Source organism: Thalassophryne amazonica, chromosome 3 (assembly GCF_902500255.1).
Source record: "Thalassophryne amazonica chromosome 3, fThaAma1.1, whole genome shotgun sequence".
NCBI lineage: Eukaryota > Metazoa > Chordata > Actinopteri > Batrachoidiformes > Batrachoididae > Thalassophryne > Thalassophryne amazonica.
Genome location: NC_047105.1, coordinates 66,841,576 through 66,866,821, shown reverse-complemented (window position 1 = coordinate 66,866,821; position 25,246 = coordinate 66,841,576). Strand labels below are relative to the sequence as shown.

Below are 25,246 nucleotides of genomic sequence, written 5' to 3'. Positions count from 1 at the left end.
AGCATTTTGAATTAACTGAAGGCTTTTTAGGGAACTTTTAGGACAACCTGATAATAATGAATTACAATAGTCCAGCCTAGAGGAAATAAATGCATGAATTAGTTTTTCAGCATCACTCTGAGACAAGACCTTTCTGATTTTAGAGATATTGCGTAAATGCAAAAAAGCAGTCCTACATATTTGTTTAATATGCGCTTTGAATGACATATCCTGATCAAAAATGACTCCAAGATTTCTCACAGTATTACTAGAGGTCAGGGTAATGCCATCCAGAGTAAGGATCTGGTTAGACACCATGTTTCTAAGATTTGTGGGGCCAAGTACAATAACTTCAGTTTTATCTGAGTTTAAAAGCAGGAAATTAGAGGTCATCCATGTCTTTATGTCTGTAAGACAATCCTGCAGTTTAGCTAATTGGTGTGTGTCCTCTGGCTTCATGGATAGATAAAGCTGGGTATCATCTGCGTAACAATGAAAATTTAAGCAATACCGTCTAATAATACTGCCTAAGGGAAGCATGTATAAAGTGAATAAAATTGGTCCTAGCACAGAACCTTGTGGAACTCCATAATTAACTTTAGTCTGTGAAGAAGATTCCCCATTTACATGAACAAATTGTAATCTATTAGACAAATATGATTCAAACCACCGCAGCGCAGTGCCTTTAATACCTATGGCATGCTCTAATCTCTGTAATAAAATTTTATGGTCAACAGTATCAAAAGCAGCACTGAGGTCTAACAGAACAAGCACAGAGATGAGTCCACTGTCCGAGGCCATAAGAAGATCATTTGTAACCTTCACTAATTCTGTTTCTGTACTATGATGAATTCTAAAACCTGACTGAAACTCTTCAAATAGACCATTCCTCTGCAGATGATCAGTTAGCTGTTTTACAACTACCCTTTCAAGAATGTTTGAGAGAAAAGGAAGGTTGGAGATTGGCCTATAATTAGCTAAGATAGCTGGGTCAAGTGATGGCTTTTTAAGTAATGGTTTAATTACTGCCACCTTAAAAGCCTGTGGTACATAGCCAACTAACAAAGATAGATTGATCATATTTAAGATCGAAGCATTAAATAATGGTAGGGCTTCCTTGAGCAGCCTGGTAGGAATGGGGTCTAATAAACATGTTGATGGTTTGGATGAAGTAACTAATAAAAATAACTCAGACAGAACAATCGGAGAGAAAGAGTCTAACCAAATACCAGCATCACTGAAAGCAGCCAAAGATAACGATACGTCTTTGGGATGGTTATGAGTAATTTTTTCTCTAATAGTTAAAATTTTGTTAGCAAAGAAAGTCATGAAGTCATTACTAGTTAAAGTTAATGGAATACTCAGCTCAATAGAGCTCTGACTCTTTGTCAGCCTGGCTACAGTGCTGAAAAGAAACCTGGGGTTGTTCTTATTTTCTTCAATTAGTGATGAGTAGAAAGATGTCCTAGCTTTACGGAGGGCTTTTTTTTATAGAGCAACAGACTCTTTTTCCAGGCTAAGTGAAGATCTTCTAAATTAGTGAGACGCCATTTCTTCTCCAACTTACGGGTTATCTGCTTTAAGCTACGAGTTTGTGAGTTATACCACAGAGTCAGGCACTTCTGATTTAAAGCTCTCTTTTTTAGAGGAGCTACAGCATCCAAAGTTGTCTTCAATGAGGATGTAAAACTATTGAGTGACAGCTGTCACTTCTTCTGGGTCTGGCGCCCTCTCGTGCTTGGAGCCCGCACTCCAAGCAGGGCGCCCTCTGGTGGTGGTGGGCCAGCAGTATCTCCTCTTCAGCGGCCCACACAACACTAACATTTTTCTAACATTTAAATTCTCTATAAACATTTTACTTGTCAAAATTATTATTTTAAGTAGTATTAGTAGTTGTAGTAAAAAAAAAAAAAAACGGCTTCAAAACTGGAGCTTTAATCTAGGGGTGTTGTGGGGGAGGGGGGCACATCCCTGCCCCACGCCCCCATTCCATCTGGATTCGCCCCTGCTTTGGCGTTTGAGCACAAAGAATGGATAACATTTATGCAGAAAACATGACCAGATTTACAGGTAAGAAAGTTTTATTGTGTTTTCACATCATCTGGTCCTCAGAAAGAGAGTTTAGGTGCATTTGAGTGGAAAATAGTGTTAGTTGTTGACACGTCGCGGAGGATCAGCTGTTTTTAACGATACGATACGGAGCGGCTCAGCTCAGAATTCTAAATAAAGGAGAAAAAAAAGCATAAAAATGACTTTGTAAAGCTCAGTGCAGGTGTGCTGTTTTCACCGCGCTTTAAGAGGTGAGGACGAGTCGTAGCTGATGAAAAGCTCACAGCTCGCTTAAAGTGTGTAGTTCAGTCGAGCCCCGACCTCCTGCCCACGGACCAAGTTTAATGCTGCTGTCCACCCACAATGCAAAAATAATAGTAAAGCACAGTGACTTGGAGAAGTAACTTTCATCTGATTACTCATTTGGAAAGATGAACGCGTAGATTACTCGTTACAAAAAAAGTGGTTAGATTAGAGTAACACCGGCATCACTGGTAATAATGTAATCATTTCAACACATTTTTCAGTCAATTGGAGGCCCTGCAAACTAGTGCAACATGGTAGGTGCCCCACGCAGGCTGCGTAGTCTGCTTATGCCGAACGGCGGCGCTGTGAATACCCTCAAACAACGAACTGCCGCAGTAGTGGCACCCTGTGGTGCACTATGAATGATTTATTTCAGAAAAATGAAACTATAACCCTTAACCATTCAAAATAAAATATTTTACCATACCATACCATACCATACCATACCCTTTATTTATATAGCACATTTCACAAACACAGTTTCCAAAGTGCTGTACACACACACACACACACACACACACACACACACACACACACACACACACACACACACACACACACACACACACACACACACACACACACACACACACACACACACACACACACTCACGCGGTGCTAAAAGCCAAAGCATAATGGGTCTTTAGACGAGACTTAAAACACTCTACAGTGGGGGCTGTTCGGATATTAAGGGGCAGATCATTCCACAGCTGAGGGCCCACCACAGAAAAAGCCCTATCTCCCCTGGTTTTAAGATCTCGTCACAGGCACCACAAGCTGGAACTGGCCCTCAGACCGCAAAACACGGGGAGGCTGATAAATTCGGATGAGGTCTGAAATGTACGTTGGGGCCAGTCCATTCAAAGCTTTAAAAACAAACAATAAAATCTTAAAATCAACTCTAAAACGAACTGGAAGCCAGTGCAGAGACGCCAGAACTGGATGTGCTCGCCTTCTGCTCCCAGTTAAAAGACGCGCAGCAGAATTCTGGACCAACTGTAAGCGAGAAAGTGCATTTTGGCTGATGCCGATAAAAAGTGCATTACAGTAGTCTAAACGAGAGGACACAAAAGCGTGCACGACTTGTTCAACTTTACAAAGTTATTCGGCAGCGAGGCATCGCGGGTGTAGACCAGAATCATGCAGGGTACATACATCAGTATAATATAATATAATATAATATAATATAATATAATATAATATAATATAATATAATTATAATTACATTATAATTTTATTATAATTGTCATTAATATTATAATATTTCAGCCACTGCAGCGCTGAAAACTCGAAACTGGCTTATATAGAGGGTTTTCATGTAAACCCTATAACACAATTGTCATTAAATATTTCATTTACTTTTTATTTTAACGATCTCCATCTCTGTTTTTTATTGTATTTACAAAATTACAAATCACGGTTATGCTCCAATAAAGATAAAAAAAAAAAAAAAAAAAAAAAAAAAAAAAATCCCTCCGGACAGGCTCCTCCTCTTCCGGTGACGGTATGCGGACGCAAACTTCCCGAAAATCGCTGTTGATTGTTGGGAGAGTCGCAGTCGGACACAGCAGGAGAATAATCTGTGTCTTTTTGATTGTTTTGTTTGTGTCTGCCTCTTTTTTGTTTTCCTCTGTGTTTGTAGTGGATAAAGGTGAGTTTCCATCTGTTCGCGTTTAGTTTATATTGTTTTTTATGCTGGGCGGAGGCTCTCTGCGAAAAACACTAAAACTGTTGCTACGTAACTTCAAAGAGCGCTCCTGGTTGTATTAATGTGTAATAAACATGAATAGTCTGAATAATTCTGAACGCTTGTGTTAATTCATTGTGAGGAGGAGCGCTCGCTCTCCAGAGGAGACCTGTCTGGATTTGTCCGTGCAGTGTGGGACGCTGTGGCAGATCCGTGTGTTGGTTCCTGTACTTCCTCCAGGTTCATGGCACCAAAGAGACGGGCTGCTGTTGCTGCCAAGGCAGGAGGCAAGAAGGTGAAGGAAGAGCCAGAGACATCCAAACCCAAGGATGCCTTCACCTCTGCAAAAGAGGCTCTGCTGGCTGCGGGGCCACAGCAGGTAAAAGGCAAGAGGAAAGTGGATGACTACTGTGAGCTGTCAGGCTCAGGAGAGGTAATAAGACATGTGCCACATGGCCATCCATCCATAATTTATTCATTTACAGCAAAAATGCAGCATTGATCATGTTCTTTTTTTTTAAATGTCTCAACCAGGTGTATGAAGACTATGACTGTATGCTTAATCAGACGAACATCGGCCATAACAATAATAAGTTTTATGTCATTCAAGTTATTAAAGACAACGGATGCTATTATTCATTCAACAGATGGGGTAGAGTGGTAAGTCCCGTCCCCCCCCCTTTATCTCAAACTCATGAGATTGGTGCTAAATGACTGGTTTTGGACAGTGTTTTCATCTTTTAAAGGCATGTCAAACTGCCATTTAAAGAGCCACTTCTTCATTATCAGTCATAAGAAGTTTTTAGCCACACAGAATTGGTTTTGTTTTGAAACTATGCATGTCTGTGAGTTTGACTGATATTTTGGCCAGTGTCCCATCAAGATGAGGTGAACGTCGAGATTAGGTGCATCGCTCTACTGCGCATGCGCACGCATGCGCACATCGCTCTACCCCAGATGTGAAGACATCACCCGTCGAGATGAGGTGCGTCGCGCAACTGCACATGTGGAGATGATGCAACTCGCTCGATGTGCAACTACACATGCACATTTTTTTATTTTTTTTTCTCTACTCACCACCTAGAAGTGCGCTTCATTTGCGGAGGTGGAAAACAGCCAGTGGAGGAAACCACGTTTAAAAAAAAAATATATAGAAACACATTGCTTCACTTTAAATGCACAAGTCCATTTCAGACGATCAGCACAGACCCTTTCTCTTAAAAGGCTTTATTTTACTCAGCATATGGCTTTGTAAACTTGTAGCATCGCCTGCTACATTGATTAGCGCTTACATTAGTTATGGACATGGTCTATGGTCTTCTTCTGGTATTTTTATACATTTACTTGCCCATCAAAATAAGTGAACTTCATCAAGTAATTTTTTTCAGTGCACGCATGTGCAGTTACGCGATGCACCTCATCTTGACGGCGCACCTCCGCGCACCTCATCTCGACGGCGCACCTCATCTCGACAGAACACCGGCCGTTATTATCAGCTGACACGAGCCTTTCATGAGCATATTGGTATTGTTGGTATTTTTGCCGATGTGAAGAACTTTTTTTTTTACAGAACAAATTAGAGCACCGTGTTTGTAGAGTGCAAACCTCAACCGACACTAGTTCCCAGTTCCACAAATTTTTACATTTATCTCAAAGAAACTCATCACATTGCTGTTAATGGACTGGGTTTGGATAGTGTTTTTATCTTTTAAAGGAGTGTCAAACTGGGGGACCAGGGGTCAGATAGTGCCAGCGGTTTGTAGCTTGTTGTCTATTTTATAATCAGGTCTTCAAACCAGAATTAATTTTCAGTTTGTTTGTTCTTTCCATATTAGCCTGTCCGTCAATTTGATGTCAAAAACCAACATTGATAAGGTACATAGCACAATTATTTTCCTCCTCTGGTAGGAAACAGGAAGACCACACTGCATTATACTTTACCCTGCTGCTGGTAAATTTCTTTCCAACATTCAAAGACATGCATGATGTTCAGAGGAAGACAGGAAATGAACTCGGCACCAAATTTTTGCAACCAGAGAATATTTAAGTTGTAATAAAATAAAAAAGAAGTAGCATTTTTAAACCAGTTACAATTATTTCAAACAATTGTTCCCAAACATTAAAAATATAAAAGTTCTGGTTTTGTTTTTAGCAGTATGCAGATTTGTTTCTGGTTTTCATTTGAACCAGTTCAAAGCCTCATTTCCAATATATCAGGGGTTTTCAAAGTGTGGGAGAGTGAGCCCTTCCTCAGAGAACAAATGAGTAGCTGCGCCCCCCTGCCACGACACATACACCCAATTTCAACATCTTCATTTGTTTATTTTTATTCTTTTACACATCTTAAACACATTTTAAAAGTATTTGTGCATTTTTAAGGGAACTGTCTATGCATTTATACATGTTACAACCTTAGTAAACATTTTAAACGTGTTTTTAAAGAACTTTCTGTTCTTCTATTTTTACCTTTTTTCATATTTTAAACATCTTTTTAAACATTTAAACATCTCTGTTTTAAATGTCTTTGGCATAACTACCATTTTAACATAAATAATATTAATTCAACTTAGGGGTGGGTATTGATAAGATTTTATCTATATCAATTCCGCTTATCGATCCGATTCCCTATCGATTCCCTTATCAATACCTCCTGTGAATTTTCTGTGTACTAAAAGTAGGCTTTACAGGTTTTCTATGTCAATAATATTTTCTGAGTCTTAAAGTAAAAGACCTGGCAGGCCCAAACGTATTGTGAGGGTCTGCTGGGAACGACTGGCGGAACCCTCTGTCGACGAGGTCTTCATCTCCCACCTCCAGGAGAGCTCCTCCCAGATCCCGGGGGAGGTTGGAGACATAGAGGCCGAGTGGACCATGTTCTCCACCTCCATTGTCAATGCGGCAGCTCGTAGCTGTGGTTGCAAGGTCTCTGGTGCCTGTCGCAGCGGCAATCCCCGAACCCGGTGGTGGACGCCGGAAGTAAGGGATGCCGTCAAGCTGAAGAAGGAGTCCTACTTGTCTTTGTTGGTAAGTGGGACCCCGGAGGCAGCTGACAGGTACTGGCAGGCCAAGCGTGTTGCAGCCTGTGCAGTCGGAGAGGCAAAAACTCAGGTCTGAGAGGAGTTCAGGGAGGCCATGGAGGAGGGCTGTCGTTCGGCCTCGAAGAAATTCTGGCAAACCGTCTGACGCTTCAGGAGGCAGAAGCAGCTCTCCGCCAACACTGTCTATAATGCGGGTGGGGAGCTGTTGACCCTGAGTGGGGATGTTGTCAGGCGGTGGAAGGAATACTTCGAGGATCTCCTCAATCCCATCGTCACGTCTTCCGAAGAGGAAGCAGAGACTGGGGGCTCAGAGGCGGACTCATCCATCACCCAGGCCATCATAAATAAATTAAGCACCCATCAAAGCATAAGCATACACATTTTCATTCATTTGGCATTATGCTAAATCCTGTAAACACATTATGGCAGAAATATCACGCCGGGGCCTAAAATCAACTTTATTCAATCCATGCAATACCTAGTTCATTGGAACCGGCATGGTGCACATACTTCTAAACATTTGTTACTTTTTCACAATAATGAACACAAAACATTTTATTCAGTTTAGTCATTTTTACCATTGTTAGCATGCAAAGCTAATTATGAGCAAAATAGCACATATAATTCTATTCATTGAGAGTGTCAGTTTGCACTTCATTGTCAGAAATGAGAGTGATTGAGGCACTTTTGATTGAGATATACCAGATGGGCTTTTCAATATCAAATTCACATGTCCACAATCCAGATCAGATCTGGATCAAACTTGTCAGGCGATCGTGAGTGTCAGTCTGCACCTCACTTTCAAATCTAAGAGTGACTGGGGCAGGTTTGGTTACGATATAATGTAAAATATACAGTAAACTAGCATGTTGCCGATGGGGTTTCATGGGCTCTAGATTGGATTATGTTTCTAAAATGGGTAGCTGATATTTTTCATTGGTGGTAATAAATTATGCAAAGTTTCTATTCTCCTTATTCAGCCCCGCCCACTTTTACAACAGAGGAATTTCCGTTTTGTCTTAGGACTTCCGGTGAGCGGTGTTTTCAATATAGAACAACGGAAGATATTACATGGGTAGAAACAAAAACCTTTATGAAAAGGTCAAAGCAAACGACTCTGGCTCACCCACGGGTCATAACAGAGTGGGAAGATGACATGAAAAAGTGGCCCTCAACTATTTTTAACTACTTTGTGTTGTATACAATGAGGAACTATGAGCTTAAAAAACTCATAATCAATTTCCCAGTTTTGTGTGGTCGAAAAGGGTATAGGCAGAAGCAAAAGCTTACAACACCCACCCCTTTTACCATTTTTATCTCTCTGTCTATCTATCTATCTATATAGTGGTCACTCGTTTATCGTGGGAGTTACGTTCTAAAAATAACCCGCGATAGACGAAATCCGCAAAGTAATCAGCGTTATTTTTTTTACAATTATTATAGATGTTTTAAGGCTGTAAAACCCCTCACTACACACTTTATACACTTTTTTCAAACAGGCATTAACATTTTCTCACTTTTCTCTCCTGTGTAAACACTCAAGTTCAGACCGTAGTAGAAAAATAAGTCACCCAAATATCAAAACCTGTATTCAAGCCCAAACATTTGTTTGAGAAATAAAAATAGAATGTTTTCCTATAAATAATTATGATGGCTTTTAGAACTAACGAATTTAATTTTAACGATCAACCTACGAGGTTGGACACATAAGAAATTATTAATAGTGACTCACCAGTATTTCCCCTGACCGCGCCTCCGCGTCCTGGCACCGCTCCGCTGTAGCGTCTTTTTCCACTGAGTGACACCTCGGTGCAGGGGTCTTTTTCCGAGTGAAGAACACAGTTATGGGTAGTTGTTGCCGCTCTTTTTTTCTTCTGGGCAAGAAGATTCTTATAAACAGACACACGCGTGCTCTCCCTTCGTGGTGATGCCGACCGGCCTGCTTGATGAGGACGCAGAACACAATGCGCTGTTAAAAAAAAAAGCATATATATATACACTCAACAAAAATATAAACGCAACACTTTTGGTTTTGCTCCCATTTTGTATGAGATGAACTCAAAGATCTAAAACTTTTTCCACATACACAATATCACCATTTCCCTCAAATATTGTTCACAAACCAGTCTAAATCTGTGATAGTGAGCACTTCTCCTTTGCTGAGATAATCCATCCCACCTCACAGGTGTGCCATACCAAGATGCTGATTAGACACCATGATTAGTGCACAGGTGTGCCTTAGACTGCCCACAATAAAAGGCCACTCTGAAAGGTGCAGTTTTATCACGCAGCACAATGCCACAGATGTCGCAAGATTTGAGGGAGCGTGCAATTGGCATGCTGACAGCAGGAATGTCAACCAGAGCTGTTGCTTGTGTATTGAATGTTCATTTCTCTACCATAAGCCATCTCCAAAGGCGTTTCAGAGAATTTGGCAGTACATCCAACCAGCCTTACAACCGCAGACCACATGTAACCACACCAGCCCAGGACCTCCACATCCAGCATGTTCACCTCCAAGATCGTCTGAGACCAGCCACTCGGACAGCTGCTGAAACAATCGGTTTGCATAACCAAAGAATTTCTGCACAAACTGTCAGAAACCGTCTCAGGGAAGCTCATCTGCATGCTCGTCGTCCTCATTGGGGTCTCGACCTGACTCCAGTTTGTCGTCGTAACCGACTTCAGTGGGCAAATGCTCACATTCGCTGGCGTTTGGCACATTGGAGAGGTGTTCTCTTCACGAATGAATCCCGGTTCACACTGTTCAGGGCAGATGGCAGACAGCATGTGTGCCATCATGTGGGTGAGCGGTTTTCTGATGTCAATGTTGTGGATCGAGTGGCCCATGGTGGCGGTGGGGTTATGGTATGGGCAGGCGTCTGTTATGGACGAAGAACACAGGTGCATTTTATTGATGGCATTTTGAATGCACAGAGATACCGTGACGAGATCCTGAGGCCCATTGTTGTGCCATACATCCAAAAACATCACCTCATGTTGCAGCAGGATAATGCACGGCCCCATGTTGCAAGGATCTGTACACAATTCTTGGAAGCTGAAAATGTCCCAGTTCTTGCATGGCCGGCATACTCACCGGACATGTCACCCATTGAGCATGTTTGGGATGCTCTGGACCGGCGTATACGACAGCGTGTACCAGTTCCTGCCAATATCCAGCAACTTCGCACAGCCATTGAAGAGGAGTGGACCAACATTCTACAGGCCACAATTGACAACCTGATCAACTCTATGCGAAGGAGATGTGTTGCACTGCATGAGGCAAATGGTGGTCACACCAGATACTGACTGGTATCCCCCCCCCAATAAAACAAAACAGCACCTTTCAGAGTGGCCTTTTTTTGTGGGCAGTCTAAGGCACACCTGTGCACTAATCATGGTGTCTAATCAGCATCTTGGTATGGCACACCTGTGAGGTGGGATGGATTATCTCAGCAAAGGAGAAGTGCTCACTATCACAGATTTAGACTGTTTTGTGAACAATTTTTGAGGGAAATGGTGATATTGTGTATGTGGAAAACGTTTTAGATCTTTGAGTTCATCTCATACAAAATGGGAGCAAAACCAAAAGTGTTGCGTTTATATTTTTGTTGAGTGTATATATATATATATATATATATATATATATATATATATATATATATATATATATACAACCTCTGGCAGAAATTATGGAATCACCGGCCTCAGAGGATGTTCAATCAGTTGTTTAATTTTGTAGAAAAAAAAGCAGATCACAGACATGACACAAAACTAAAGTCATTTCGAATGGCAACTTTCTGGCTTTAAGAAACACTATAAGAAATCAAGAAAAAAAATTGTGGCAGTCAGTAACGGTTACTTTTTTAGACCAAGCAGAGGGAAAAAAATATGGAATCACTCAATTCTGAGGAAAAAATTATGGAATCATGAAAAACAAAAGAACGCTCCAACACATCACTAGTATTTTGTTGCACCACCTCTGGCTTTTATAACAGCTTGCAGTCTCTGAGGCATGGACTTAATGAGTGACAAACAGTACTCTTCATCAATCTGGCTCCAACTTTCTCTGATTGCTGTTGCCAGATCAGCTTTGCAGGTTGGAGCCTTGTCATGGACCATTTTCTTCAACTTCCACCAAAGATTTTCAGTTGGATTAAGATCCGGACTATTTGCAGGCTATGACATTGACCCTATGTGTCTTTTTGCAAGGAATGTTTTCACAGTTTTTGCTCTATGGCAAGATGCATTATCATCTTGAAAAATGATTTAATCATCCCCAAACATCCTTTCAATTGATGGGATAAGAAAAGTGTCCAAAATATCAACGTAAACTTGTGAATTTATTGATGATGTAATGACAGCCATCTCCACAGTGCCTTTACCTGACATGCAGCCCCATATCATCAATGACTGTGGAAATTTACATGTTCTCTTCAGGCAGTCATCTTTATAAATCTCATTGGAATGGCACCAAACAAAAGTTCCAGCATCATCACCTTGCCCAGTGCAGATTCAAGATTCATCACTGAATCTGACTTTCATCCAGTCATCCACAGTCCATGATTGCTTTTTCTTAGCCCATTGTAACCTTGTTTTTTTCTGTTTAGGTGTTAATGATGGCTTTCGTTTAGCTTTTCTGTATGTAAATCCCATTTCCTTTAGGCGGTTTCTTACAGTTCGGTCACAGACGTTGACTCCAGTTTCCTCCCATTCGTTCCTCATTTGTTTTGTTGTGCATTTTTTATTTTTGAGACATATTGCTTTAGGTTTTCTGTCTTCACGCTTTGATGTCTTCCTTGGTCTGTCAGTATGTTTGCCTTTAACAACCTTCCCATGTTGTTTGTATTTGGTCCAGAGTTTAGACACAGCTGACTGTGAACAACCAACATCTTTTGCAACATTGCGTGATGATTTACCCTCTTTTAAGAGTTTGATAATCCTCTCCTTTGTTTCACTTGACAGTCCACTGGGTGCAACAGCTCTCCAAGGTGTGATCACTCCTTTTTAGATGCAGACTAAGGAGCGGATCTGATTTGATGCAGGTGTTAGTTTTGGGGATGAAAATTTACAGGGTGATTCCATAATTTATACCTCAGAATTGAGTGAGTCCATATTTTTTTCCCTCTGCTTGGTCTAAAAAAGTAACCGTTACTGACTGCCACAATTTTTTTTTCCTGATTTCTTATAGTGTTTCTTAAAGCCAGAAAGTTGCCATTTGAAATGACTTTAGTTTTGTGTCATGTTTGTGATCTGCTTTTTTTCTACAAAATTAAACAATTGAATGAACATCCTCAGAGGCCGGTGATTCCATAATTATTGCCAGGGATTATATATACACACTCATAACAACAAATTCCAAAAAAGAAAAAGCAAGCACAGACAATATAGATTAATCAGTGAATTAAAATATCTCAACACAACAGAACAAACAATAGTACACAAAAAACAATAACAAACTCAGTTAAACAAATTTTTCATACTATAACAAGTAATTATATTATTTTTATAAAGCCTTTTTAAGTCAACTAAGGTACTAGATAATTTAATACTATCGGAACAGCTATTCCAAATATTAACGCCTTTCACAGAAACACAATGACTTTGCAGTAGTTTGAGTCTTTAATTTATCAAATCCTAATGTTCCTCTGAAATTATAGTTGGACTCCCTTATTTTAAACAGATCATGGACATGTTGAGGTAAAAGTTTATTTTTAACTTTATGCATGATTTGTATCTTGATATAATCAACCAAGTCCCAGAATTTCAAAATGTGTAAACAGACAAATAAATAGTGGGTTTGTTGTCTCACAATATAGTTTATTACTCATAACTCTTATAGCTTTCTTTTGTAATAAAAATATTGGATTTGTATTTGTTTTATATGTGTTTCCCCAAACCTCAGTGAAATAGGTCATATATGGGAAAAGTATTGAATGATATAATGTAACTAACGAATGTTGGGAGAGGAAGTTTTGGGCTTTATAGAGAATTGTGATGGCTTTTGAGATTTTAGATTTAACATAATTACTGAGTTTTCCATCTTAATTTATCATCAGTAAAAACTCCAAGAAATTTGGTTTCAGTTACAATTTCAGTTTCAGCATCATTTAATAATAAATTTCTGTTTAAATTCCTGGGCTTATTTCCAAATATAATACACTTTATTTTACCAAGTTGAAGCAATAATTTTTTTTTAATCAAACCATTGTTTGGAATTCAGTATTTCCCTTTTCATCATGTCTAATAACTGTCCCAAATGATCCCCACTACAAAACACAGTCGTAACATCGGCAAACAAAATACAGGTCACAGACTTACAAACCAAACATATATCATTAATATATACTCAACAAAAATATAAACGCAACACTTTTGGTTTTGCTCCCATTTTGTATGAGATGAACTCAAAGATCTAAAACTTTTTCCACATACACAATATCACCATTTCCCTCAAATATTGTTCACAAACCAGTCTAAATCTGTGATAGTGAGCACTTCTCCTTTGCTGAGATAATCCATCCCACCTCACAGGTGTGCCATACGAAGATGCTGATTAGACACCATGATTAGTGCACAGGTGTGCCTTAGACTGCCCACAATAAAAGGCCACTCTGAAAGGTGCAGTTTTGTTTTATTGGGGGGGGGGATACCAGTCAGTATCTGGTGTGACCACCATATGCCTCATGCAGTGCAACACATCTCCTTCACATCATCCGTGAAGAGAACACCTCTCCAACGTGCCAAACACCAGCGAATGTGAGCATTTGCCCACTCAAGTCGGTTACGACGACGAACTGGAGTCAGGTCGAGACCCCGATGAGGACCACGAGCATGCAGATGAGCTTCCCTGAGACGGTTTCTGACAGTTTGTGCAGAAATTCTTTGGTTATGCAAACCGATTGTTTCAGCAGCTGTCCGAGTGGCTGGTCTCAGACGATCTAGGAGATGAACATGCTGGATGTGGAGGTCCTGGGCTGGTGTGGTTACACGTGGTCTGCGGTTGTGAGGCTGGTTGGATGTACTGCCAAATTCTCTGAAACGCCTTTGGAGATGGCTTATGGTAGAGAAATTAACATTCAATACACGAGCAACAGCTCTGGTTGACATTCCTGCTGTCAGCATGCCAATTGCACGCTCCCTCAAATCTTGCGACATCTGTGGCATTGTGCTGTGTGATAAAACTGCAGCTTTCAGAGTGGCCTTTTATTGTGGGCAGTCTAAGGCACACCTGTGCACTAATCATGGTGTCTAATCAGCATCTTGGTATGGCACACCTGTGACGTGGGAAGGATTATCTTAGCAAAGGAGAAGTGCTCACTATCACAGATTTAGACTGGTTTGTGAACAATATTTGAGGGAAATGGTGATATTGTGTATGTGGAAAAAGTTTTAGATCTTTGAGTTCATCTCATACAAAATGGGAGCAAAACCAAAAGTGTTGCGTTTATATTTTTGTTGAGTTATAACAGAATCTGCAATGGCCCAAGGACTGAACCCTGGGGCACCCCACATGTAAACTTCAAAAATTGAGAATTTATCTTACCAATATGGACACACTGATAGCTGTTGTGTGCTAATCCTCTAATTCCATACTTCTGTAATTTATCCAATATTAAAGTGTGATCTATTGTATCATATGCTTTCTGTGAATCAAAGAAAACCCCTACAGTGTATTGCTTTTTCTCAATTGCATTTGTAATTTATTCAATAAAATCAATTAAAGCCAATGAAGTATTACAATTTTTTTCTAAGTCCATATTGCTGTTCACTGAGTATATGATGTTAAGTTATGAAATCATTTAACCTCTTTACAAATATGTTTTCCAGAATTTTTGAAAATTGCGAGATTGGCCTGTAGTTTGAAAAGACACATTTGTCAAAACATTTGAACAGTTAACCTATTTTCATTTTGGACAGAAATTTCCCAGTCATTAATGACAAATTACAAATATAAGTTAAAGGATTAACAATACAATCAATAAGATTTTTTTTTATCAAAAACATATCATAGTTGTAACTGTCAGTTTTTTAGTTTTTTTTGTTTGTTTTAGTTTCTAAACTGTCAATAATTTAGTTTTAAATTTGTTTTTTAAATTTGTTTCATTAATATACATTGAATCCAGAATTGTATTAATTGTTTTACTGTTTTCCAAAGCACACGTTTTCGAAGATGCATTTGAATTTGATAACTTTTTACCCACATTAAAAAAAATAGTCGTTGAAATGATCTGTAATAACTTTATTTTCTTTTATGTTTGCGTCTGAATTTGTGTAAAAATAAGCTGGATAATCTTTAACAACTTTTTCTTTTTAATGATTTCATTTAAAAGCTTCCAGGTGCGTTTAATATTGGTTTTATTTTTTTCCAGTAAATCACTATCGTACTGCTTCTTACAAGATCTCACAATGTTACTTAATTTGTTTTTGTGTATCTTATATTTTCTTTCAGCTTCATTTGTTCTGAGTATTATAAACTGCTCATACAAAGTTTTTTTTTTTCTTTTTACATGCATTCTGGAGTCCCTTTGTAACACAAGGTTTATCAATTTTTTGCTTATTACCAAAAACAAATGGGCAATGTTTATCATACAAGTTGGAAATAATAGAAATAAATAATCCATATGATTTATCAATATTCTCAATATAAGTATCACACCAATTGTGATGCATTAAGGCCTTTCTGAGATTTTCAATAGTAACATTAGTTCATTTCCTTATGAAATTTGTAGTTATTTTGATCATTTGTATCAACTAATGATTGAAAGCAACAAAAACCAGCAAATGATCACTGACATCACTAATAAGTAGTCCACCCGTTAAATTTGTTAAATAATAATAAAAAAATATTATTATTTACTTTTATTATTCTATTTTGTCATTTAATTTTTAAATTGACTGGCATGTGAGTCCAGAATGTAGTTAGCAACGTTAGCTAATATCCATATCTTCTTCAAAAATATTAGTCCTATCAGCATTCCGTTTTGGTGCTATTCATCCTTGACCCAAAATACATAAGCATACCAAATGGCAAATGTCAGCTGTCCTCAGTTTTCCGTGATTGAAGTTCCACACACACAAGTAGAGCTTTTTGTCTTTTCCGCATTCTGCCACAAGCAGGTGCTTCTAATTTTAGACACAAAAAGAGACTGTGGCAGAAAACATCAAACGCAATACACTTCTCACTTATGGTACCAGCAACAAAACTACACTAACTAACTGAACTGACTAAACCAATTGAACTACAAAACACAATAAATCAATAACACTAACAACACTGTTAAACTAACATGAACCACAATGATATTTAAAACCCCAATACCCTGATCTCCCATGGCGCATTGCAGCACAACTTACATTGTTTACTGGTTAGCTGAAATTGCTAATTTCTACAAAAATATTTGTCCTGTCAACTTTTTGTTTTAGCAGCGTTCATCCTTGACCCAAAATACATAGGCATACCAACTGGCAAATGTCGGTTCTCCCCGGTTTCTGCGTGATTGAAGCCGGACACATGCACACAGAGGCCATTTGGCCTCTGTGTGCATGTCCGGCATAATAGTATAATATAGATAGGTGGGGTTTTGAAACTTAAATTTAAATGGCCACAAAACTCTAATCCGGATCAGGTCTGGATCAAACTTTGTCAGTCGATAAAGAATACCATCCTTTGAATTTTTGAAAATTTGTTCAATGTTAAAGGATAGGGATAAAATAGATGACGTCTGTGTTATGTAACTACTGAGGGATGCAACATGGTGACTGCTAAGCTGAGTGAAGGCAGCATGATGACAGCATGACATATGTTAGATGGTTGTTGGTTATAGTTATTTATAACAAAGTTTATGTTTAAACTGGAAAACATCAAGCCAAAGTTACATTTGAAATGTTAGCAATAATTGCAATTTGTGTATGTATGTGTGCAATAATTAATTACTATTTTTTTTATAGGTCTCTAATATTGGCATTGGTTTGCCCCCCCCCCCCCCCCAAAAAAAATCCATGTTGGTCAGAATTTCAAAATAAAAATCAATGCTTTGAGTTGAAAAACTGAAATTGGTATTTTACCAGTTATGAACAGGAATGAATTTTGCACTGAATTTAGAAGTGGTTAGCATCATCAGTTACGTGGTCATCAACAGTCAAATGTGCCATTTAAGTGTAGTAATGTCCAGTATTCATAGTGGTGCACTTCAAAATTTGAAATCAGTAGCTTTTCAGAGAACTGATGTCTCTGATTCAATATAAACAACTGCAGCATTTGATAAAAACACATTTGTTCGATGTTCAATTTTTATGGATGTGACCTTTATCTTTCAGTATTAGTGACAACACTTGTCCAAATGTCTTCAGTAGATCATTAATTGGTTCAAATGTGTTGTAATTACATAATAAAAATAACTCTGTATTTCATGTGTTGTGAAGTTTGGAAGAGTGATTTTGGATAATATAAGTCAAGTGTACTTTTTAATTACTAATTTCAGGGAGAAGTGGGACAGTTCAAGCTGAGTGATTTTGACAGTCCAGAGAAAGCGATCAAGGACTTTGAGAAGAAGTTTAAGGACAAGACAAAAAACAACTGGAGTGATCGGATGAATTTTGTCTCCCACTCTGGGAAGTACACTTTGATAGAGGTGGATGGTGTGCGGGATGCTGAGGTCAAGGTAATTATTATTCAAATATCTCAGTGGAGCATGAGATATAAAATATAAAATCACACTATCCATCTCAGAAAGTCTTCATTTATTAGTCATTAGTCATTATCATTTATATATTTATTAGTTATTTTTCTGATTACACATCTGCAGTCAGCCTCACTGAGTGTGTTCTCTGACACTACAGGCTGACGTCGTCGATGGAAAGCTTAAAAGTGTTGCTAAGAACGTCCTACCTTGTACCCTCGATGATGCTACAAAAAAACTTATTGATCTCATCTTTAGCAATGACATGTTCAAGGAGGCCATGGAATGTATGAACCTAGGTGGGTGTGTCACAGTCAAACAGCCTGTTGTTAATCCAAACCAGTTCATGACGCCTGTGAAAACATGATACTGGTTTTGTAACATGCCTCTCAGCCAAGGTAGCCTGTTGTTCTGGTAATATAAAAATGAGTATTGTGTTTGTTTAGTTTAATTTTCAGTAAGACATAAGAGAGAAAGTGGGATTTGCAAATCATTTACTACTGGAACAGACAGGGTAAAGTCTGCATTTACACAGTGTTATCTTATTGATTAGGGCCTTGAGCTGTGTTTACAAAAAAAGGTGATTCATGTGTTTCTGAAGGTGTAGCCAGACTGTGATAGATTGATTAAAGGATAAATAATAAATAGTTTGTCCAGTGGCAAAAACAGTATAATCCGTCAGTTTGTGGTGGATTTGGGGCTCTGATGGAATGAGTGGACAACCACTGAATGCAGATGTGCAGCGCTAACGCAGATAAAACATATGTCTACCGGATGTCCACTGGAAAGCTATGAACAAGAGCAGGACAAAACTAAAACATGCACCCGGGGAAGCTCACCATCTGATGTCCGCTCAAAGTTTTGAGCATGCACAAAACTTTCCAGTGGACTCATCAGCTGACAAAGGAGTACATTTAAGGAATGAAAAAAGAATTTGTATATATAGGACAAAAACAGACATCACAGTTTTGTATCAATCTCAGTCTGTCACAGTTAACATTTAGGAATAATTTAAAAATCATATTTGCATTCTTAATGTGTTTTCAGCTATGTGAGATGTCTTGTTTGGGGGGAACAGAAGCCATGCATGCAGTAATAAGTCCAAGGTTTTTGTTGTTGTGATTTTACCTAGACATCAAGAAGATGCCTTTGGGTAAGCTCAGCAAGACACAGATTGCAAAGGGTTTTGATGTACTGGAGGAGATTGAAGCAGCCATGAAACAAAAAGGTGGGAGGGCACGACTGGAAGAGCTTTCTTCCAAGTTCTTCACCACAATCCCACATAACTTTGGCCGTAACAGACCACCAACTATCGACAATGCTGATATTGTGGAGAAAAAGAAAGAGATGCTCATGGTGATTTTTTTTTTTTTTTGGGTATTAAAAAAACCCCAAAATCCTCAAAATGATCTTGTTTTGTTGATGTTGTCCCAATGCTGATTACTGTCTTTACTCTATAGGTGCTGGCTGACATTGAGCTTGCACAGACGCTGAAGACTGAAACTGAAAAGGCTCAGGAGAAGATGGTGGAAACTGTTCCTCATCCTTCAGACCAGGACTATGTTTCTTTGAAATGCAAGCTCATCCTGATGGACAAGCGTTCAGATATGTTCAAGGTACTGTGTCATAATTGTAAAGATAATCCAACTAAACATTTTAAAACATTAATATGGCAGCCAGTGGCTATTTTCTATGTAAATATGTAGTGATGTCTTCTGTGTGTCATTTTCTGAGCTTTTCAGTTCCATGTTTACAGTATATGCCTGTGATGGCTGCACATGCACATTGTGTGCACGAGTTTTCCATGTTTAGTGAGTCCTGGTGTTGCAGACCAAACGGTGCCCCCTAAAAATAGGTCCACCCTGCCTCCACTGCGCATGCGTCGTTTTGGAGCTCAGCAGCTCGTCTGAGACGTACTCCCTTCACCCAAAGCAATCAGATGGATTAATGGGATTATTAACCATCAGATGACAAGGTAAAACCTGTTAAATCGTTCTAAAGTCAGTTTTAAGCAGAAACAAGGCCGCTTTAAGCAGAAACGAGGCGATAATCAGTGCCGCTTTGAAATGACGGAGGCGCAGTGAATGCAGCACCGGCGCTGTGAACACCTCCGCTGTCTTTCATGAGGCAATAATGCTGAATTTATGTAGTAATGATTGTTGTACAAAAGCTTCAGATATGTGTCACTGAGAGAGATGATGACGGGAGTGCAGGTTTAAGCAGAAATGAAGTGATAATAAGTGAACCGCGGCTGATGATGCATGCGCAGTGAACGCAGGGCGGACCGATTTTTTGGGGGTACCGTTCAGTCTGCAACACCGGTGTGTGAACCTCCTGCTGCTCCCTCATAAATAGAAAGTAGTAGTCACTGATCACTAGACATGGCAAAGTAATTTATTTGATCCAAATCCTTATGAGTCGCTTATTAAATGGTTCCGGGTTTTATAAATCCTTTAATTAATTTGATTTATTATTTTGAATGAATGTATTGCACTTACATAACACATTTTTTCAAAGTGCGTTTGGACACATACACACACACACACACGCACACACACACGCACACACACACACACACACACACACACACACATCAGTACCATGGAAGGTGCTCAAATGCACACTGGGAGCAACTTTGGTTTAAGGACTTTGCCCAAAGGGGGCCTTAGTGATGATCTGGTCTGATAGGGAATCAAATCAATTGTCCACTGGTCACAAGCCCGCCTCTCCAACCTCTTGCTGATCACCTCACTACAAACATGAGCCAGTATGAACGATTAGGCTGTAACATTTGTTCTAAATTTTTGTATCATTCCACTGCTATAAAAACAAATGAATGAAAAATGAAGCACATCTAAAATGCTTGTTTTTACACGTGGACAAAATTGTTGATACTGTTAATATAAACCTTACAAATATGTATGTCATATAATATTATTGATTTCAAATTGAAACCAATAAGGAAAATCAGACATTGCTTTTGAATTGTGGTTTGACCTTACCCTTAATATTTTGTTGCACAACCTTTTGAGGTGGTCACTGCAATCATGTGATTTCTCTGCAACTGTCTGTACTTTGGCCCACTCCTCTTGTGCAAACTGCTCCAGATGTCTCATGTTTGAAGAGTGTCTTCTCCAGACTGCATTTCTTTCTTTCACAGGTGTTCAATAGGGTTTAGATTAGGGCTCATTGAAGGCCACTTCAGAATAGTCCAAAGTTTTGTTTTTAGCCATTCTTGGGTGTTTGACCTGCGACTGAGACCAAGCTTTCTGACACTTGGCATCACATTTCGTTCCAGAATGCCTTGATAATTTTGAGATTTCATTGTAGCCGTACAGATTCAAGAAAACTGTGCCAGATACAGTAAAGTAGCCCAGAACATAACTGAGTCTCCTCCATGTTTCACAGTAGGTACAGTGTTCTTTTCTCTGTATGCTTTATTTTTGCATCTGTGAACATAGACCTGATGTGACATCCAAAAAAGCTCAAACGGCGACAGCTGGTGCATACTGACACTGATTTACCTTGACCTTGGAGTTCACCTCTAATCTCTTTGGAAGTTGTTATGAGCTCTTTTGTTACTATTTTCCGTTTCTTCAATTTGTCATCTGTTTTCCTGTTGGGGCCACATCCAGGGAGGTTTGCTTTAGTCCCATGGAACTTAAACTTCTGAATATTATGAGCAACTGTAGTCACAGGAACATCAAGCTGCTTGGCGATGGTCTTGTAGCTTTTACTTTTGACATGCTTGTCAATAATTGTCTTTCTACTCTCCTGAGACAACTCTCTCCTTAGCTTTCTGTGTTCCATGTTCAGTGTGGTACACACCATGATACCAAACAGCACAATGACTACTTTTCACCCTTTAAATAGGCTGACTGACTGTTACAAATTCGAAGACACCTGTGATGCTAATTACAGGACACACATGTCCCTATGGTCAAATTATTTTCAATATATTCTGGGGGTGCCATCATTTTGTCCAGGCCAGTTTCATTAGTTTTTTTTTTTTTTTTAAACGATTCTGTTGAATCACAATTCAAAAGCAATGTCTGATTTTCATTAGTCCACTCACAGTAAATTTTGATTTATTATTACTTTTGTCAGTTTTAGGTTATTTCAGTGACCATTATGGGTTTCTTTTTTTAACAAAAGGGTGCCAACAAATTTGTCCACATGTGTAGTCAGTTTATTTTTGTGTTACTAGTTTGAACTAGTTTAGTAGTTTGAACTATTTAATAGCCCTTCCTCAAAGACACTTTTGGGGCGTCTGCTCTACTATACATGCACACTCTGTCTGTCCATCGTTTCATGATTCTTGTAAGCCCAACTCCTCCTAAACTGATTTTATTGAAAGGAAGACAATGTAGTTGTACTGTTGTATACCAAATGAAAGTGTTCATAAAGGAAAATAATTACTGTATGACAGCTTTAAGGTGAGATAATTGCATTTAATTGGTGCATCACACGATATTGAACTCCTTCTAAACTGTTTTATGATTTCAGTGAAACCATACATAATGGTAACACACCATCTGAAAATGTGCATGATGATAACTCTGGTAAGCCGAGATAATTAGACTTTCCAAAAATTTCTATTTGTTAATTCCATTTACAGCGGTTGACCAGTTTGCTTATTAAGGTATTTTGTTCATACAAGCAACTAGTATGGCAGAGTGGGGGAAGCAGGTCATTTTGTGTGCTTGATCACAGATCTCCAGATGCTGTTGTTGTTTAGTTTTTATTTTTATTTTTTTGCATTTTCAGATCATTGAGACATACACGAACACAACTTCAGGTGGTTATCGTAAACCAAAAATTGTCAATGTTTGGGAAGTTGATCGAGAGACAGAGGTAGGCACTACAGGAAATCTCAAGTATAATACAAACTTAGGTATTTCTTTTTCCTAACATGAATGTCACACATCGCAGGGAGCCAGATTTAACGAGAATGAAACTCTGGAGAACCGGCGTCTGCTATGGCACGGTACAAACATTGCGGTGGTTGCAGCTATCCTGAAGAGTGGTCTGCGGATAATGCCTCATTCAGGAGGCCGTGTTGGTCGTGGGATTTATTTTGCATCTGAAAATTGCAAGTCTGCGGGTTACGGTGAGGTTACATGAAAAAGTGTCATGTGTCACTGATCACTGCAAATACTCTATATTTGAAATAAGTGTTCTCTCCATTGTAGTGCACACCTCTAAAAATACTGGAATCATGTTTCTAAGTGAGGTGGCCCTCGGAAAAGAATACACCATCACCAAAGATAACAGTTCCTTGAAGAAGGCTCCTGCAGGTCACGATAGTGTAGTGGCACAAGGACGTGTGGAACCAGGTATATCACTGCTTATTGATCCACCAGAACTGTTGTGAAAGCTCTGTTTAAGGACATCTTGCAGGATTATCTGTTTGGTGGCTGTCTTTTTCAGACCCCTCTAAAGACATTTTCATCACCCTGGATGGTAAGAAGGTTGCTGTGCCTCAGGGAAAGGCCATCGATCAGCCCCAGTTCTCAGACAGCTCTTTCAGCAACAGTGAGTATCTCATCTACAAAGAGAGCCAGTGTCGCCTGCGCTACCTGCTAGAACTCAACATGTAGCACTACTCCAAGTGAAGAAAACAGGAGGTCCTTTTCATTCTTATAAATTAGGTGCATCCTGAAAAGCTTTGCTCACCTGTTTTATTACTGTAATACAGCTATTACCTTTGTAATTCTGCACGTCTCTACAGTGCTACAATAGCTCCTACTTCTCTGTGCCTTATACTTTGAATACTAACTCTAGGGCAGGTGCGATCTAATTTCCCACTTGGGGTTTTATTTTGACACTGTGGCATGCTGTCTGTTAAAAAAGAAAATTAATAATGATATGTTAAAATAAAACAATATAAATGCCTTTACCAAACAGACTGCAAATTTTACAGTATAAAACTGTTCTAATTAAAAAAAAAAAATGTAACTAATAAATTCATCCTTTTTCTTTTAAGGTAACATGATTGTGCTGTTTTGAAACTAATTATTTCTGTAAATTTTAAATGCAGTTATTTAATGAATCCTATTGAGTAAGATTTCTTTGGGCTACTCCCATTTAGCTCTGGATCACCAATGGGAGGTTTGTTATAGGAATCAACATGTTGATCTGGCTATTAGTAATGCATCTCGAGCTGTAGAAGGAGACTGGGCATGGGCAGCTTTGAACCAACGATATCCTGTTAGGTAGTCAAGCGCACGAATTGTATGCACCTGGTTGGGCAATGTACAAATACATTAAAAGTACATTAACATGAAGAGTTTTGGAAAAACATGTCTGTTTGGAACTGAGTAAACTATATCAGTAGGTTAAAACAGGTTAAACTGACCAAAATATTAATGTGTTTCTGTTTGAATAAAGAGGTCGAAAGACCAGTGCAACATGATATGCAGTTCTTTATATTTTCAGGCTCATTCTCAGTGTGCATGTTGGCACAAGCATTTTGTGCTCTTACTTTCCAAAACCAGAATGTCCCTGGTTCAAGGACCACCGTGCCTCATTCTCCTTGTACAGGTGGAGTTGTGTTGGAAAAACAGAATCAACATGTTTCATCCCAAATATCCTCTCGTGACCCAGGGCAAAATGAAAGATGCATACGATAATGTGAGAACAGTATTACATTTTTACGGAAATTGTTAGTTTAAAAGCAGCACAAACATGCTAATTCAACAGTAAAAGACAATTGGATTAAAGTTTAATTTACTTATTGTAGTTCCAAGCTTTTTATAGTGTAAAATTTACAGGTTGTTGGAAGATATTTCCATTTTTTTTTTTGCTGTTTTTTTTTTTTTTCTTAACCCAATTATTCTGGCAAACAGCTAACAATTTTTCTGTTTAACCCCTTAAGACCTATTGTCGCATATATGCTACAATATTTGACTCAAATATGCAACATATCAAATTGACCAGTATGCCTGTTGTCGCATATTTGCAACATACCAGTATTATTATTATAACATTATAACATAAGTCCATCTATCCATCCGTCTTCCACCGCCTAGTCCAATTAAGGGTCGCGGGGGGGCTGGAGCCTATCCCAGCAGTCATAGAGCTAGTCTGTCGCAGGGCTATAACATAAATTATTACCAAAATACCAAAATTACTATTTATTTTTTGTGCAAAAGTGAAATTAATAATCTCAACATTATTTACCTTCTACTTAAAGGCAAAAACACACACAAAACATTTTTATATACAGCTATATAAATTCAGGCATTAAGGGGTTAAAAACAATTTTTTTTCTTTTATTACGACATGTGTATGTCTGTCTATTAATTATTACTTTAAATGCCTAAAAGGCATCTACAGTAGTGTTCAGAATAATACTAGTGCTATGTGACTAAAAAGATTAATCCAGGTTTTGAGTATATTTCTTATTGTTACATGAGAAACAAGGTACCAGTAGATTCAGTAGATTCACACAAATCCAACAAGACGAAGCATTCATGATATGCACACTCTTAAGGCTATGAAA

At 38.7% G+C, this 25,246-nt stretch overlaps 1 protein-coding gene across 2 annotated transcripts; it reads left to right on the top strand.

The window, feature by feature from the left end:
• The first annotated feature begins 3,836 nt into the window (after nucleotides 1-3,836).
• parp3 (poly (ADP-ribose) polymerase family, member 3) lies at nucleotides 3,837-24,845 on the top strand. Of its 2 annotated transcripts, none has more exons than XM_034166615.1 (11): nucleotides 3,837-3,986; nucleotides 4,263-4,455; nucleotides 4,557-4,682; nucleotides 17,545-17,724; nucleotides 17,903-18,041; nucleotides 18,875-19,098; nucleotides 19,203-19,358; nucleotides 22,510-22,596; nucleotides 22,675-22,852; nucleotides 22,935-23,078; nucleotides 23,173-24,845. In XM_034166615.1, exons 2-11 carry the CDS (start codon nucleotides 4,267-4,269, stop codon nucleotides 23,340-23,342), a joined length of 1,593 nt encoding a protein of 530 aa, XP_034022506.1. In that variant the 5' UTR covers nucleotides 3,837-3,986; nucleotides 4,263-4,266; the 3' UTR covers nucleotides 23,343-24,845. The 2 variants fall into 2 exon arrangements, with proteins under 2 accessions (XP_034022506.1, XP_034022507.1); XM_034166616.1 differs by having other exon boundaries at nucleotides 3,972-3,986; nucleotides 4,165-4,455.
• The last annotated feature ends 401 nt before the right edge of the window (nucleotides 24,846-25,246 follow it).